Raw genomic sequence first — 18,138 nt, 5'->3', positions numbered from 1 at the left:
GTTGAGCATATCTCGGTGCCTGAGCCAGTCTCTACAGTAAACTTGGGCTGTTCTAGAAATGTCTTCACTTAGCTCTCTACAAGTAAGGATGGCATCCTAGGAGTGCTTCAGAGGAAACACAATGAAGTCAACCCAAGCATCCTGAAGGAAAATGCAGTTACTTGAAACGCTGAGCTTTACAACAAGGAGTAGCCGAGGTTCAGGCGTGTTCTCATGTGAGCTCATGAGACCTCCTGGTGCCGTCCAAAGCCTGTGCACTGGCCTCAGTCACAGAAGAGAAAGCCCAAGTGGGAGTCACGGCAGCCACAGGTGAACTGCAAGGCCTTTCATGACTGACTGGGGTCCTAGAAATTGCCAGAGGTGGAAAAGATGTGCTTCTCCCACCACATGTTTGCCCAAACCATGGCATCTGTTTTTTGAGCCAAATTTCCAAAGGCTTCTCTGAAAACCACAGATACCCCTCTGTGGACTGTTTTACAATATACTTATCTTTATGTACTTGAACAACAGCCACAGGTGCGCCTCTTCTCTACAGATTTCTCTCTCTCACACACATACACATATAAACGTAAATGCACACAGAGTCTGTATGGTGGGCCAATCATACCAAAAATAAATACTCTCGTGTCTCTAAATTATTTATAGAACTAATCTTCTTTTTGAAATATGTTAATAAATAATCTAAATGGGGGAGGGAGTTGAAGTATTTTTTTCTTCTTCTTCTTTTTTTTTTTTACTTATGTTGATGGATAGCCACAAAGCATAATCATTTTATATGCCAAAAAAAAAAAAAAAAAATCAAACCCCAAACTCCAAAACCTAAAAAATTCCCCCCAAACCAAATACCCTCTGTAAATATAGTTTTAAAATGAGTAAGCTACTGGACCGTCAGCCCCATTTGGTTATGTACATCATGTTAGTCACTCAGCAGTAGCCATTCCATGAACTCCTCATGGGTAGTGCAACCAGTTAAAAAGTGTATAAAACATTATACATATAAAAACTCTCACATCCTTTGGATGTTTGCAGTTCATCATAACTTTGTGGTTACCTTTCTGCAACATAAATTAAAAAAAAAATTACACATACACACACTCACTCACACAGACCCATATACAGAAAACCCTTTCATCCAGGCATACACCATCCAGAGAGTGTAGTGCATGGGACCGAATTCCATGAGGCACGAAGGGAGTGGTCCCATCCTCAGGGCAGTCCATCATCTTCAAGGCTTAATGCCACTCGCTGGGGAGACAGAGCAAAGAAATCACCATTAGACCCACAGGAGCTATTTATTGAGTGCCCACAAAGCACCAGACATTCTATTACTTTATAGGCATTAGCTCACATAATCTTCATACTACCCCAAGAGACAGGCTTGTCATATTTATTTTATAGATGAGGAAACTGAGACTCGATGAGCTTTAACAACATTTGTCCTGGATCACATAGCACATGGGTGAACTAAAATTTGAACTCAGATCTGTGTGAATCCAGAGTTGTAGCTTTTGCCTCTTTGTAAAGGATCCCTGCAGAGATCTCAACTTCCTCGGTCCTTCCTTATAGGATTTTAGATTTGTTCAACTTCAGTGGCTTAGCTTTGGCAAATGTTTAATCCCAGGCCATTAGCCACTTGTCTCTAGCTTGTGAGTCACAATTAGGAAGGCAATCTGTCGCACCCCTCCTGATTATACAGAATCAGAATGTGATACAAGTTGGTTACATTCAATCCCTCTTTCCCTCAACCTTACTTTCTAGTCATTAGATAGACTAGACTTAGCTAGACTAGTCTAGCTAGACTTACCCTGCCACAAATGGCTGACTGTACTGGGCTGAACCCATTAGCCCCTGAGGTGGTCTATTCCATTGGAACAGTGGACAGTGGACTTAACTTTTTTCCTATACTGACATGAAATCTGTTTCTTTAAATATTCTAATGTTCCCTGATTCTCTTAGACCCAGAGGGTTCTATACAGACAACCCTTGAAATATGCGGATAGTGTTTGAGTTCTCTTCCTTTCCTTCTGAGTGTTTTCTCCTCTGGGTTACACATCAAGCTTTCCCCAACTGGGCCTGATGTAATCCTGCTTGCCACTCTTCCATTTCCTGGATACACTCCTTGGGCAGACCCCAGTGTTTTGCTATCTTTCTCATAGCTAAGTGAATTTGGGCTAACCACTTCACCCCTCAGAGCCTTGGTTTTCTCATCTGTCAGATGGGAATAACAGGACCTACCACATAGAGTCGTTGAGAAAGCAGATGAGGTAACGTCTATAGAGTGCTTAATACAGTAACACACATGAGGTCTAGAGTATTCTAGACCAACCTGACCAGCAGAATAAAATAGAACCAGACTAGCATTTCCCATCTCTGGACAGCCTACAATCAAAAGTGACCCCCCTGCCTTTCAGATCATCTTTGGGCTTTGCAAGAATACCATGGCCTTGCTCTACTAGCACTGACACTTGAGGCTCTCTTCTGGTCCTGTTATCCTCCCACTCTCTCCAAGACAGATCTCTAGGCCAAAGGTAGGTCCCAGAAGTGATGGTGGAGTAAGACAAGGACAGGGGGGAGAACGGGATGTTGAGGATACTGAACAAGATTCCAGGCCATCGGCCCATGATGTAAGTGGAAAGAGCACAGACTTTTGTGTACATACAGACTGGAGTTTTTATCCTGGTCCTTCTGCTTCTTAGTTGTGACCCTAGGCCAGTTATTCAGATTCTCTGACTCTCAGTTTCCCCATCTGCAAAATGCAGCTAGTCATATCAACTTTATAAAGTTACTGTGAAGACAATACAAGGAAGTGTATGTAAAACACAGAGTAGTGTCTGACACACAGGAGGTCTCACTAAATATCTCCTATTTCTCTGCAACTGGCAAGAGCTTATTCCTCAGGCCCTCGAGGCATCAGGAATGGCTCCTCCAGAGTGGTTATTTGTTCTACACATCTACTTTACGAGTGTAGAGTGCTTTCTAACTCACAAAGCTCTCTCACGTGAGCTGTCTCACCCGAACACTATGAATTTAGGAGGCAGACAGAATGGGGGTTATCATTCCAATTTTACAAATAGAAGTGAGCAGAGAGAAGTGACTGAGACCACAAGGCTACAGAGCAGTGACACTGGGAGCCACCTCCTCAGGCTAAGCTCAACACTTCGTCCACTGTGTCCCCCACCCCCGCCCAAGTCTATAAACTTGGTCAAACACCTGTTTGTATGATTGGCCAAGGGGAAGGCTCAAGGCCATCTGCTGACCCTCCTCACTTGCTCAACTTCATTTCCCATGTCTCCCTTCATGAACAATGTACAATGCACACTGCCCTGCCCCATACTTGATTATTTCTTCCACACACCCTTTCCTTGGTCAGCAATGAGCTCATCTTTCCTCTGCCCCGACACCCAGCTTACAATTTGCAGCCTTCCAGGACCGGAAAGCCGCCTGGGATTGGCTGCACCTGCCTAAGCTCACGCCCTCACTCACCAGCCCCTCAGACTCAAAGTGGCACTGCCCTACCTTGCACTTGACGACAGGCAGCTCGGAAAGAGGGTTCTTCGGGAGTTGGTGCAGCTGTGACCTTGGTTCCCCCGGCAAGACAAAAAGCTCCTTGAGGGCAGGGGCTGGGTCTTCCAGTTCTCTGGTCTCCCCAAGACAGGGCTCTGCCCACAGTGGGTGATCAAAGCTGCTGATCGCCTGACAGGGGGATGGACTGGATGACCTATGAGGTCACACTCAGCCCCCTGACTCTGCTATACAACCATGACATCTGCTCCAGACACTTTGCGGTCCTTGCTCCCCCAACAAGCCATGCCCTATTGTACCCCTCAGCCTTTGCACATGCTTCTTTCTGGAATGCCATTTTTCTCCTCCTCTCGCTGGATAATAGCTATTAACCTTTCAAGGACACAGTTCATCTGTCACAGCCTCTGTGAGGCATTCCCCTGCCTGATCTCCCAAACCGAATGAACAGCTCCCCTGTTGGTGTTTCCATAGCATTTGTTCAGCAAATATGTACTGGGAGCCACCTAATTCTGTGCTAGGCACCAGGGAAACAGATTAATCAGACAATCCGGCCCTCAAGGAGTTCCCGGTCTAGTGGGGAGACCAATGTGCAAAAAGACAAGTTGACTACAGTGTGACAGGTGCTGTGATGGACAGAGGCTGTGGGAGAACAAAGAAACCAGGGAAAGCTTCCTGGAAGAGAGACTCCTGAGCTCCACCGTGGCATGACACACACAGCCGTACAATAATAAGTGACTCTCTCTCACCCCCCACCAGCAACTTGGAAGAGAGTACGTTCCTTTCTTACTTGTGAACACGTCACATCCAGTGTGGTGCTTGGCTCACGGCCAGCATACAGTGTTTGTTGAAACAAATACGTTTGAATTGCACGGCCACAGTTACCCTTCCAGGCCAAAGGTTCTGAAAATGTACTCAGCAGAAAGAAAGACATTTGGCTTCTTTACCGTAAGGAAGAGCCTCTAGCTACAAGGTGGCCCTTATACACTTCTACCCCAAACACCTGTCCCAGTATTTCTGTGTCCCCAGGGCCTAGAGGAGTGCCTGGCACATGGTAGGTTCTTGATAAAGTTGGAAGGAAGGAAGGAAGGAAGGAAGGAAGGAAGGAAGGGAGGAAGGAGGGAGGGAAGGGAAGGAAGGGAAGGAAGGGGAGGCAGGAGGGGTGAGGAAGGGGGGAAGAGAGGGAAGGATGTAAGGAAGGAAGGAATTCTTCCAGCAAGGGATACTTACTGCAGGATAGACATGGCCGATCTGAGCAGTCCTCCCTATGTGGAGCTCATCTTCTTCTTCTTCTTCTGTTGTTTTCCTGTACACTGGGTTGTCAAAATTCATGCTTTTGGTGTTCTTCCGCTTCCAGTTTCTCCAGATCAGGTAGCCACTCATGCACAGCAGGGCTATTACCGCTGGAGGAAGGGACACATTACACTGAACTTCCAGCAGGCTCTAGCCCACTGCTCAGACGTCAGTACACTTCTCGCCACCTCTCTAACTTTCCTGCCCCTTGTTGCTCAGGCTGTTGTGCTGTGTTCTTCTTCTGCTGCTTGGAAGCCCTTCTCCTATCTCTTCCTTTATTAACTACTCATCCCTTGAGATCCAGCTCAAATGTGAAGTCTTCTCAACTTCTCAAGGAAGAGTCAGTTGCTCTCTCATGTGTGTTCCGAGCCTACGGTACTATACTTTATATATCTGTACCCCCAACTAGATTGCGCTCTTTGTGGGCAGGGACTGTGTCTTCTTTATCTCTCTATGCCTGGTGCCTTGCTCAGCAACATGTACTGAGTGAATGAGTGAATTTCTTCACCACACCATTGTCCTAATACTGCTGCTTCCTTGGATTTCTCTGAGAAAACCATTCTCTCCTCCAATGGAGGGTGAATGGTGGGGGTGGGGTGTTTCTTCCCAAAGCTGGGACTCTGCAAGAAGAGAAGCATCTCTAGAGGGGGACACAGCGGGAAAACACAAGCTCTGAGTTGGAATCGATGAATATATTAATGAGTAAAGGAGGAAGTTCTCAAACAGAGCTGGGCAAAACGGGCGCAAGCAGCTTCATAAGAGAGTAGACAATCACCATGAGCATTCAAGTGGAGGCTGATGGCAGCATCCAGGACGCTAGAGAGGGGGGTTTTACTTCAGTTAGACTGTAATAATCAAGACCCATTAAAGATAGGAACAAGGCAAGGATACCTGTTACCATTGCTAGTATTTATTATTCCAGAGACCTATCTATGCAGTAAGAACAGATAAAGAATTGAAGGGTACACACAGGGGAAAGGGGGAATACCAAACTTATCAGTTTTGTATGCTTAGAAAATCTTAGAAAAGCATATGAAAAACTATTATAAATAACTTTAGCTCATCAACAGTTCATATAAGGGGTGCTGGGGTGACTCAGTCAGTTAAACATCCAGCTCCTTGTTTTGGCTCAGGTCATGGTCTCATGTCTCATGGGATCAAATCCTGGGCTTGAGATTTTCTCTCTCTCTCTACCTCTCCCTCGCTCATGCTCTCTCTCTCTCTCTCAAAATGAATAAAGCTTTTTAAAAAATTAACAAAAAGTCAATAGCTTTCTTATTAATTAGCAATAACCAATTCGAAAATGGAATGGAAGAAGAACAGAACACATTCACAGCAGCCCAACAAAAACCATAAAATACCTGGAATAACCTAGCAGGAAATGTGCAACTCCTATATGATCTACAAAATTTTATAAAAGGACACAAAAGACTCAAATAAATAGGGAGATGTGTTAAGTTCCTGGATGGGAAGCTTCAATATTGTAAAAACATGAATTCTCCCCATATCAATTTATATATCCAAAGCATACGATTCCACCATAGTTTTTATAAAGATGATTCTAAAGTTCATCTAGAAGAGAAGTTGGAAAAAACAGCTAAGAAAATATTGCAAGAATAATGATGCCCTATTAGAAGCTAAAGCACAGCACGGAATTGCTCTTCTGGTACGTAGGAACCGAGAATAAAGAGGCTAGCAGCAGATCAAAGTCTAGAGAGCCATGTAGTTTAATATAAAGATGACAGTTCAAGTCAGAAGGATGAATTATTCAATGAGGGTCTTGGGAAAACTAAACAGGCCTATAGAAAAAAAAATAGTTCAGTCTCTACCTCACACCATACTCTATAATAAATTCCAAATGGATTGCTATCTAAATATAAAACCATGTTTAGCAGAAGAATGTATAGGGAGATATTTTAATAACTTATAGTGAGGCAGACCTTCCTATGTAAAACACAAAACCCGGAAGGCATAACACAAACGATGAACAGATCTGATACTTAAAATTTTTAAGTTTATGCATGGCAAAAGATACCACGAACACATTTATAAATCAACAGGCAGTACGGGAGAAAATATTTGTCACATATATTACAAAGGTTTAATATTCATCATGTATAAATATTTCTTTTTTTTTAATTTTTTTTTTCAACTTTTATTTATTTTTGGGACAGAGAGAGAGAGAGAGCATGAACAGGGGAGGGGCAGAGAGAGAGGGAGACACAGGATCGGAAGCAGGCTCCAGGCTCTGAGCCATCAGCCCAGAGCCCGACGCGGGGCTCGAACCCACGGACCGCGAGATCGTGACCTGGCTGAAGTCGGACGCTTAACCGACTGCGCCACCCAGGTGCCCCATCATGTATAAATATTTCTACAAATAAGTAAGAATAAGAACCAGAACCAACAGAAAAACAAGACTGTGAATAAGCAATTCATTAAGGATGAAATATAAATGGCCATTAAGCTTATGAAAAGATACTCTACCTCATAGGGAAATATCAGGGAAAGAATATTCATCTTTAACCTCTCCGATGAGCAGAAATTAAAAACATTAATCATATCAGAGTGTATTGTATCAGGGAAGGCGCATATACAAGCCCTTCTATAGAACAGAATATGTCAGGAAAGGGCTCGATTTCTCTTTCACGAAGCAACCTTCAGAGTATTTTCCACTCACTCTACTCCAAATCGGCCTGAAGTAGTCTCTCCATCATCTTTAGTGTTGAAGACTTTCAAGGCCAATTCAAATGGCATCTTCTCCAGAAGTACCATCCCCTCTCCTCTGCCGGGCATCGCGCTTCTATTACAGCACATTGTGATACGTGTTAACACCTCTCTTGTATCACTTTTTATGACTAAGTCTGACTAAAGACCGAAAGCTCTTAAAGTCTTTTTTATCTTTTTCTTCCCTGGGTCCTTGGCACTTGGCACAGTCCCTTGCCCGGAGCAGAAGTTTTTAAAACATTCACTTACTAGCTCACTACCATACTGAGGACTCCCAGGATAAATGGGCAAAGCCCCTGTCCCTGAGGTGCTTGTGGGCAAGCCAGGGAGATCAACTTGCGAATGGACAGTTGCAATTCAAAGATCCCGCCAAGAGATGAGACTGATATAAGACACGGCATATTCAGGATGCTATGTGAACAGCGGGAGGCGAGAGAATAAATCGGCCTCCGTGGTTCTCCGTGAGGTTTAAATGTTATACTGTGGCCATATCGAACTTCTAGCTCCAAACCCACTCTCTCCCCTCCCCATGCTATTTCCCGGTGCTGGTTTTACTTCATGCTGTTATCACTGCTCAGGTTGCTCTGGATTCTTCTTCATTTGGCTGACTCAGCTCGCATTATCATTTCCACTAGGAAACCTTCCCTACCGATTCCAAGTTAAGCACTTCTTCAGCACTTCCACTGGACCACATATGGCTTTGTTTTAGGACTTCCCCTGACATAATCAAAATTATCTGTTATGTGTATCTCTCCGACAAGACTAAACTTTTGGAGAACAAGAACCATGTTTTAGTCATTTTTAATCACCTTCCTTCCACCTCACAGAGGCTGGTACCTCGCAGCTGCTTGATAAATGTTTGTTGAAAACCAAACATAAAGAAAGCAAAATAGCATGATCTACTAAAGGAATGGCAAGCAGCTCTCCTCATTCATTCAACAGATACTTTATTTCCTACCACGTGCCAGCCACTGCGAGCAGCTGGGGAGAGTGGCGAGCAAGAGAAGCTCCAGCCCTGTCCCCATGGAGCCTACAGTCTGCCTTCACATGGCTGGCATGCAGAGTGTGAATAGTGGGGAGCAGGGGTGCACTGGGGGCTGCCTGGGGTCAGGTCCTGAGGGGCCTTGTGTGCCAAGCTAAGAAACCAAATTATAGGACTGGGAAGTGGGTGGGAAGGCTGCTGGGACAGAAAAAGTCAATGAGACAGGTCCGTGTGCTAAGTGCTTGGCCTTTCTAGTGCTTTTCCCCAGACCCAGAGCACCGGTTCTCTCTTTTCCACAGTAACTCGGGGCCACACTCACCCATGGGCACGATGATCCCAATGACAGCAGCCGTGACTGTTGAGCCCATCTTGCCACCTTCATTCCCATCTGCAAAACACAAATGTGCAGAACGATGCTCTGTCACCCAAGTCCTTGCTGGCCTCATGCTGTAAGAATTGCCCAACTGCTTCCTGCCCTCATTCCAAAGTGATGATCCTGGCTAATGCCGAACAGTGTCGTCTTTCCAGATCCTATCAAAACTCCCTTGAGGTGAGCAGGACAGAGGTTATCTCCCTTTCACACATGGGGAAACAGAGTCTTACTGGGGTTCTAGGGACTCAAGAGAGAGTGACTGTCCAGCAGAGCTGGGACCCAAACCCAGGACTTGTGCCCCAAGTCTCTTACCCTTTCCACAGTATCACAGTGTAGGAAGCTGGGGGGTGTGCCTGGCAGAGTGAGCACTTAGGTCTCCATGTTGCTGACCGACTGGGGCAACTGCCTTTGCCAGCCGGTATCTGTTCCTTGGTCTCTGTTGTTTCGGTGGTCTGTTTGTCCATCTGCATTGCCAGCTTATTTTCAATAAGGAATTAAATTGGGATGCGACATAACATAGTGGAATCAACAGCACAGACTCCTGGGTTTGGGCAGGTTACCTACTTGTGTGGGCAAGTTACCTACCTCCTCTGGATCCTGCGAAGATTAAGTGAGAGAATTCATGTAGAATCCTTACTTAGCACAATGCCTGGCACAGCCTTGCCTGGTTCAAAGTGGGTGGGGGGTTGGGTGGGGGGTGTTTCGAGGCCTAAATAAGGTATATAAAAGCACGTTCTAAACTGAAAAGGGCTCAGAAAATGTACTGTATTTTTAAAGTATGCTGTGCCATCTTTTCCACTCTTAAAACTGTCTTCATGTTTTCTCGGATCCACTGACGGCCCTCTGAGGTGTGAAGAGGGCCTTCACCAGCTACACTCGCTCCAAGAGGGCAGACGATTGTCCCGGCAATGGCCCGGATGCCACCCTCACGGCGCGCCCGTTTCTCCAAGTTACTCTAAGGCAACCTAAGTGTTACGGGGAGAAAAGAGGGGGTAGCATTGCTTGGAAGGGCCGCCACCCGCTTGCTGCACATGAGCAAGCGCCCGACGGCCACAGCAAAGCCCAGAGCGGCGTGAAGCCAGTGGGGAGACTCTCTGCTCGGAGGCTGTGCCCCAGGTGACAGGAACTGGAATTCACCCAGGTGCCACGTGCCTCTCCAAACTTCAAGATGAGTGCTCTGCTCTGGAAACCCAGCTTCTGCCGGCAAAATGGGTCCGATGAGAAAGGTGCTGCCGAGCCGCCTGGCTTCCGGGCCACGTGTGGGATGAGAATTTAAAAGATGGTTTATCTTAAATGAACTCCCCCTGGCAGGTGACTCAATTAAAAAGGTATTTGCTGGCCAATGAGACAGAACGTTTCTAGCAGTGACAATTACTGCTCCCAATGATTTAATAAGTGCTAAACTTACTTATTTTCATGCCAGGGTTTGGAAAGAGGCACAAGCAGACCACAGTTATGGATATTACTATCTGGGGCACCTGCCGAGAGGGCTACGAACCGAGACCAGAGCTTCTGAGGTTTCCAAATGTGGGGGACACCCCCTCATACACGTCAGTAACACATGAAACACACACCCAGTGACAGAAGAGACTGTGTACGTGAGCACTTCTGTTTACACCGCCTTCTTTGTCTGTCCTAGTGGTCTTGTGAAGCACGTAGGGTAAGGGTAATTATTCTTCCCACTTTGTAGGTGAGGAAACTGAGGCTCAGAGATAGGAAGTGGCTTCTTGCAAGACCCTCTACAAGTTAGTGGCACCTAAGACTTTTAAATGGTAGGTGGGCACCTCCACCTGCTTCCTCAGCGAGGTCCAATATTCTGTTCTGATATGATCTCGTCTTCCCACATATCCCCCCATCATGAAAGAACACAGAACTCATTTACTTACAGTGCTGGGAGTGGTTGCTGGTCGCAGGGCTTGGGGTAGACGGGCTGATGCTTGGAGCCCTGGGGACACTAACTGAGCTGGGGACCACAGCTGCCAGGCTTGGTGTCTCTGTGCTGTGGTTCTGGGAGGTGAGGCTGTGGACGGTGGTCCCAGGGGCTCTTGCGGTGTCTGCTAGTGTCCTCGTTGTGGTAGGAGCTAACATCGTAGTTGAGGTAGATTGAGGTGCTGGAGGGGAAACACCGTGGAGGTCACTTGGACAGAGAGTTTTTGTTGCCTTATGTCTAACTTTTTGCCTCTACGAATTATACTTATGAACTCATCCTCATGGCTCAGCTCAAATGCCACTTCTGGGAAGCCTTCCCTAAACCTCCTGAATGGACTATGACCTTTTCTTTAGCTGAATCCCAAGCACTTTGGGTTTACACTGCACACTGATTTGATGAAGACAAGTCATTAAAGCAAGACTATAGAATTAGGTGTGGGAAGACCACTGTAAAAGATTGGGAGTAGGGGAAATCACACAAATCTACAAGGATTTTACATACATATTATTACCCTGCTAGGTCGAAATTCTCACTCCACTTTAAAGAAAGTGGAACATGGAAATCCCAAATGATGCAGCAGATTTATGTTCAAACAAAAGGCCTTGGCCCTGTATCAAGACTGAACGTTGAATATAAACTTGTATGGCCAAAGTCATGACTATTAGTCTCAATTGTATCACAAAAGGGCTTCTTCTTGTGTTAAGTTCTAGGTGAGGAAGAGGCAAGCTCAGAGTCACCTGCATATAAACAGTAACTGAAGCCATAGGGGTCAAGGGTTCTTAATTTCAGGTCTTTAAGGAGTTCCAGAAACCCCCTGAAACTGAATTTAAAATGTCGTATGTATACGTGCATTTTTCTTGGAAGTAAGAGGAGAAAGCCTCAGACGGACCCTGGGGAAAACCAGCATACAAGGAAGGTAAAGAAGAGACAATAAGTAGCCAGAAAAGACAGAGGAAAACCAGGAGCATATGTCATCCCAGAAGCCCATGGAGGGTGTTAGCAGGAGGGGGTCTCGCATTGCCAGGGGCCAGCCCTCCTGGTAGGTCTGCTTACCTCGGTAGCACCTCTTCATGTCTGGGCCCAGCCACATTGTGTCAGGACAGGCACACGTGTACTTGGGAGAGGGGCTGGAGATCTGAGGAGCAGGAAGGCACAGGTACTCACAGCCTCCATTGGGCTGGGCACTCAGCTCACAGGCATCTGCAGCTAATGGCACAGAGACAGAGACAGAGTTGGAGCAAAGGTAAGGCATGCCAGTTCCTCCCTTCTCCTGAGGATGAGCCCCTTCCCACTCGGCTTGATCAAAAAGCTTTCTCTCCTTTTACTGGGCACCTTCCAGCAGTGTGTCTGGTGTTTTACCCCCACACTATCATTCAATCCTGACGACAACTCAGAGAGGTGGGTGTATGCCCCAGACTGACAGATGAAAGACACCAAGTTTCAAAGAGAAAAAAATCGTCTAAGTTATAACTCTAGGGATTTTAGAGATAGGATTTAAACTGAGGTCTATCAGGGTGCCTGGGTGCCTCAGTCGGTTGAGCGTCCGACTTTGGCTTAGGTCCTGATCTCACGGTTTGTGGGTTTGAGCCCCGTGTAGGGCTGTGCTGACAGCTCAGAGCCTGGAGCCTGCTTCGGATTCTGTGTCTCCCTCTCTCTCTCTCTCTCTCTGTCCCTCACCCACTCATGCCCTCTGTCTCTCTCTCAAAAATGAATAAACATTAAAAAAAATTTTTTTTAAATAAATAAACTGAAGTCTGTCAACTTCCAAAGCCTGTTTCCCCCCTCTGCCACATGCCACGTCTATTTCTTTTTTTCTTTTTAAATGTTTTATTTATTTATTTTTGAGGGAGAGTGTGTGTACAAGCGGGGGAGGGGCAGAGAGAGACAGACAGAGAGAGAGAGAGAGAGAGAGAGAGAGAGAGAGGGGCACAGAATCTGAAGCAGGCTCCAGGCTCTGAGCTGTCAGCACAGAGCCCGATTCAGGGCTTGACCTCACAAACCGTGAGATCATGCATGGTCTGAAGCCAAAATCGGATGCTTAACCCGACTGAACCACCCAGGCGTCCCATGTCTATTTCTTACTTAAATTTCTAGGTCTAGAATCAGGCACCAAGCTTATCTCCTTTCCCCACTGTGCCTTCCCACTGTCACCTGGCACCCACACCTCAGTTACAGTTAGACTTAGTACTATATCCTAGTGATAGAGGACAGGACAACCTAGTAGCAGGATTCCTGGCTTCTATTCCCAACCAACAAGCTGGACTGCTATCGCCCTAGGATACATTAGCTCACACTACTGCAAAATGGGTACACATAATAAATGAGAAGCAATGTTTCCCTTCATGGCAGAAGGAGCTCTTGAAATCAGATAGACCTGAGTTTGGGTTTCAGTTGTGCCACGCGCTAAAATTATTTTGCCTCTCTGAGCCAGTTTCCTCCGTTGTTAAATGGGAAAAGTAATACCTGTTCTTTGTAGGCAAAAATAGGGCTTTATATATTTTTTATGCCCGGCCTTATTTCACCAAGAGCTGAAGGAAATGAGAGAAAATATGTGACAGCGAAGCACTCTACCAATGAGAGGGACTGTTGCTATACCTTCTGGGTGTGCTGAGACATTACATTACACGAACGTGAATGCAGCCTACCTAGGGGAGGGAGAGGACAAGGGCAGGGGACCTGGGACCAGGGAAGGCTCACCTCTTGGCTGCTTCAGCTCATGGAAGATGACAATGTCATGTGGGTTATTGAGGTTCTCAGCTAGGATGGAGATTTCCAGGCCATTGAGCCGATTTGCACTGAAAATGGCCTCATTCTCCAGGTCTGTCCAGAACACCTTGTCCTGTAGGGTACAGATGCAGAGGATGGGAGGCTAGAGCGTAAGTCTGAGGGCCTGGCCCCAAACCACAGTCACAAGAACTGCCCTGCCATCTCCCCTGAGCTCTCCTGCCCACAGATTCGCAGGGGGACACTCAGCCTCTAGTCTGTGGCATATACTCTGGTTCCCTTCTGTCACAGAGGGCTATTTGTTGATTCTGGGCCTTGGCCTGGAGACTGCTCATTAATGCTGAGCTAGGTCTGCTTCCTGGAGTCCAGAAGAAACCGAAAGTTGGGTCTTTATAGCTGTTACCATTACTGGGGCCTGGGACCAAGATTGGAGGGGATGTATGAGCTGCTGAGGACTTATTCCCTGCAAGGCTGTCCTACGGCTTCTGGTTATACACACATACACATCCAGTGCTTAGTTCATATAAGACTACAGGTGCATCTGTAGGCAAATCCATATTTATAGGTATAACCATGCAGCCTCATGCACAGATCTGGACACATACCCCTATGTTCATCTACACACACAAAGGCACGCTTGTACCTACATAAACACTTAACTAAGTATTGGTATACATATTTACATATTCACAAGCATGAGCACATAGAGAAAGGCACAATTTTAAGTGGATGCATTCACGTATACGTATGCACATACACCATACGTGTACATGCCACATATATACACAAGCACATACATGTCTGAACACACCTGTCTTTCGAAGCAGGGGCTGGACTTGAAGGTGGGGCTTTGCCCACAATTTCAGAGCAGTGCTGAGTGAGGTCACTCCAAGCAGATATTGCCAATGCCCACCATAGACCAGTGTCCCCTTGCTTTCCCTCCCCTTGGTGGCAGAATTAGTTTAGGGGAAGAAATAGGTGTGTGAGACCTTGGTTGGTTCTGGCTTCCTCGTTCCCCGAGGAGAAAGGTTGTTAGGGTCAGAACACAGATTCAGGAGGGTCTTGACTCTTCACCCTCTAGGGAGCTTTGCGAGGGCTGAAATGGTGTCCGACTCACTTTTGTGACCCCAGGGCCCAGCAAAGGTCAGTGAAAGTGTGCTGAACTGAACAGCACCTCTCAGGCTATTTCTAACAGTAGGTGTTATGGAAATGTATATTCCTTCTTCCCTCTCTCCCTTTATTGGGTACTTCTGTAAATGGGGGTTACAGTGCCAGGTGCTGAGGGTACAGAGAGGAAACACACATGGTCTAGCAACTTACCCATGAGAAGGGCTCTGAAAGAGGTCTTGGGAAGGGAACACAGGACAAGAGCCTGAGAGGCCTTTGTCTGCAGGGAGCTCACACATTGTGTACACATTTGGCTTCCCTATCCCTTTGTCTCCATTTAGATAAGTCTCAGAGAGCTGATCGGTTTGAATAAGGCTTTTCTAGGCTTCAGTTTCCTGATAGGGCCACATCTCCTGTCACGGGGCTCACCTCAAACACAGCTATCCCAAAAGGGTGGCTCAGGAAGTCAGGGGAGGAAATCAGCATCTTTCTGTTGCCTCCGCTGAGGTCAATGCTGGAGAGTTGGTGCAGCTTGGAGTCTACCCAGTATAAGCGCTGGTTCAGCAAATCTTGGGGAGGAGAAAGGGGACAGAGGATGGGATCTTGAGTTTGGGACCCCAACCAGGATCTCTGCTCCTCTGTGCCCTCTTCCCTACCCATATTTCTGGGCCTGGCCTCAGACTGAGGCCAGCCTGGGGCAACGGTCAGGAAATACAGGCACTGGCACTATTAGCGGGTACAGAAACAAAACCCATGGAGCTCCAGACGGTGGTCAGGATCAGGTAGTAGGACAGGCCCCCAATCCAGGGAAGGCAGGGCTCACCCAGGGTGATTCCATTGGGCCATTCAATGTTGTCTGACACCAGCGTTTGCCGGTCTACACCATTGAGCCCAGACTTCTCGATCTTGGCCTGGTACCCCCAGTCAGACCAATACATGAACCTAAAAGAAAGAAGAACTCAATTGTGCTTGTTGTCAGGGGACAGGGTTAGGGCTGTCTATGTCACGGCACTCAATGACCCACTGAATGTTGAAGATTGCACGTGATGGGAACTGGGAAGGGCTCTGAAACCCACTGGAACCATCATCAAATCTAACAGGTAGCAGATGCGTTAGCTTCCCCTCATCTGGGAGCCTGGGGAAGCCTGTGTTCACAGAGAGCTCATCCGGCCTCCGTGGCACCCCTGTGAGCCCCTTTCTCCCACTTCTGGCAGCTCTAACCAGAGTCCAAGAGGCCAAAGCAAAAAAGGCCCTTGTCAACCCTCTCTTACTTCCCCGGTGTGCAGAGGAGAAAGTGGACAGCTTACCCAGGGTCACACAGCTAGAACTCTGTCCAGGGTTTCTCTCTCTTCTTTCTTGAACATTTATTGAGTACCTACTCTGTGCCGTTTATGGAGTACCTACTTGTGTGGCAGGCACTGAGCTGAGTGGTTTCACCTCACATACTTACAAATGCAGTCATCACTGCCCCTCTAATCCAGTCCCCACAGAGCAGGCAAATGAGCCTTCAAAAATGGAAACAAGTTGTCACTCTCCTGTTTTTAAACTTTACGGCGGCTTCTCCTATTGCCCTTAAAATAAAACCCCAAATCCTTACCACAGCTGACAGAGCTCTGCATCATCAGGCCCCTGCCTACCTCTTTGATTGTCTCTTCTGCCATCATCCCCACCTTTCCAAACCCCACACCTCCCCACGGGGCTCCTTAGTTCCTCCAGGGCAGGAACTAAGTTTCTTTGTCAGACAGGCCATCACAGAGCCTCGGGCCTCCTCCGCTCTTCCCCTGGTTACTTCTCAGTTACACATCTCTTCAGTACAAAACCTTCCTCTGTGAGTAGGCTTACCCTGTTATTATCTCTCAAAGCACAGGATCTTTCCTTCCTAGCACTTACCCAATCAGTTTATTTATGTACACACTTGAGTAGTTTGGTGTATTTCACTGTCTATTTTCCCCACTAGTCTATAAGCTCCACCGAGGGCAGGCTCGTCTGTCTTGTGCCTCATTGTGTACCCGGCAGGTGGCTCATGCGTGATACAGAACAAGCTCTTATTTAATATTTGCTGAATAAAGTAATGTTTTCATTATTAGTTCCATTTTATAGATGAGTAAATTGTGGCTCAGAAGGGGCTGACTTACCTCGGATCACACTGCTCATGAGCAGTGGAGTCAGCCTTCACATTTAAATACAAACTCAAGTGGAACTCAAGAGCCTGTGTGCTTAATTCTCCCCAAAACTGCCTTTGCTGAAACCAGGTGTTGACAAGGCCGACTCTGGGCTCGGGGGGCCGAGTGGTTGCTCTGGATATTTTCTGTCAGCCACTTTGGATTCGCTCTTCACTCATCCCCGTTCTGCTCTGTACACCAAAAAACTGACCCATGTGCGAACCACATCAGCGGGCCTGGCTCCCTAGCCTCCTGGCTTCCAGGTGCATTCGGCAAAATATTTGAGCACAGGGAGGGAGACACTGAGATCAGGATATTTGCTCTGGACTCCTCTCTACAAAGTTGCCTCCAGCTGGCTACTGCTCTGAAGGTGACCCTCTTTCCTCCCTGGACCAAGTACTCCTCCCTGCTCCTGCCCCTCAGTGCACTGTTAGGGACAGTGCATTAGATCTCATCCATGCCTCTGTAAAATAATTCCCTTGTTAAGCCCTCCTCAAATGATCTTAATTTGAGTATGCGGTGGGTTTCCTGCTGGGACCCTGACAGATCCATAATGGGCCAGAGATGAGCTGGGCATAACTATGTCGGGGGGAAGCATAGAGGGAGCAGGGCTGAAGTGGGGGCTACATGAGACAGCTGAGCATCTGTAGGGTGCCTGGTCCTGTGTGGGGTCCACCTATGCGTGTTCATTAAATGGCGGCTGTCAAGTCACTGCCCGGGGCCTCACACATTCTCTCAAGTGGCCACCCTGGCCCCCAGCTGTCCTCACTGGAAGAAGAGGATTTTCTTATCCCTGTTTAACAATTAAGGAACCAGTAATTGGAAGAAGCTAGTGATCCTTGTAAACTTAATATGACACAGCTGCCGAAAATCATGCCTTCTCAGGACATCCCCACTGAGGAAGGGAGGGAGGGGGCCTGCTCTGCTCAGAATCTCTACCCCCAAAAGGGAGGTGTGGCCAGATCAGGGCAGTCTGGGTGGTGAGGGACCCAGGGCACTCTGGGCACAGGGGTGGGCAGCCTGGAGCAGAGCAGACCCAGTGATCTTGGTCCTCCTGTCTTGCTGGCTGTCATGCAGGGCAGGGAGTAGACATGTTTGATGTAACTCCAGAGGCCAATGCAGAAAGTCAAAGTTAGGCAGATTTGGGAATGTGAGAAAAGATCCGAAACACTCCAGTGGGCAGAGCTGTCTTGAAATGAAACAGCCCCAGTGGGAAACCCTGTTCCTGGGAGCAAGGGAGCAGCCACCAGATGCCCACCTGTGGCATGCAGCAGCCTGAGGAAAGACTTCCTGCCCCAGGAGCTTCTACTAGGCAATCTCTGGA

The 18,138-nt window shown here is 47.2% G+C and overlaps 1 protein-coding gene across 12 annotated transcripts in view; it reads right to left on the bottom strand.

Annotated features, from left to right (window-relative positions):
- Positions 1-748: 748 nt before the first annotated feature.
- Positions 749-18,138, bottom strand: part of LRP8 (LDL receptor related protein 8) — a 76,093-nt gene continuing 58,703 nt past the window's right edge. For 9 of the 12 annotated variants that reach the window (XM_047873852.1, XM_047873853.1, XM_047873854.1 and 6 more), the window contains 9 exons: positions 15,476-15,594; positions 15,082-15,221; positions 13,519-13,660; positions 11,875-12,027; positions 10,778-11,002; positions 8,838-8,906; positions 4,750-4,922; positions 3,517-3,693; positions 749-1,245 (listed from right to left, as the gene is read on the bottom strand). In XM_047873852.1, coding sequence (XP_047729808.1) covers positions 1,207-1,245; positions 3,517-3,693; positions 4,750-4,922; positions 8,838-8,906; positions 10,778-11,002; positions 11,875-12,027; positions 13,519-13,660; positions 15,082-15,221; positions 15,476-15,594 — 1,237 coding nt within the window. In that variant the 3' untranslated portion in view covers positions 749-1,206. The remainder of the gene's footprint in view (positions 1,246-3,516; positions 3,694-4,749; positions 4,923-8,837; positions 8,907-10,777; positions 11,003-11,874; positions 12,028-13,518; positions 13,661-15,081; positions 15,222-15,475; positions 15,595-18,138) is intronic. The other 3 variants (XM_047873856.1, XM_047873858.1, XM_047873864.1) reach the window with 2 other exon arrangements.

This window comes from Prionailurus viverrinus, chromosome C1 (genome assembly GCF_022837055.1).
Source record: "Prionailurus viverrinus isolate Anna chromosome C1, UM_Priviv_1.0, whole genome shotgun sequence".
NCBI classification, from domain to species: Eukaryota; Metazoa; Chordata; class Mammalia; order Carnivora; family Felidae; genus Prionailurus; species Prionailurus viverrinus.
The sequence above is the reverse complement of the archived record's forward strand: the minus strand, read 5'-3'. Positions and strand labels throughout refer to the sequence as shown.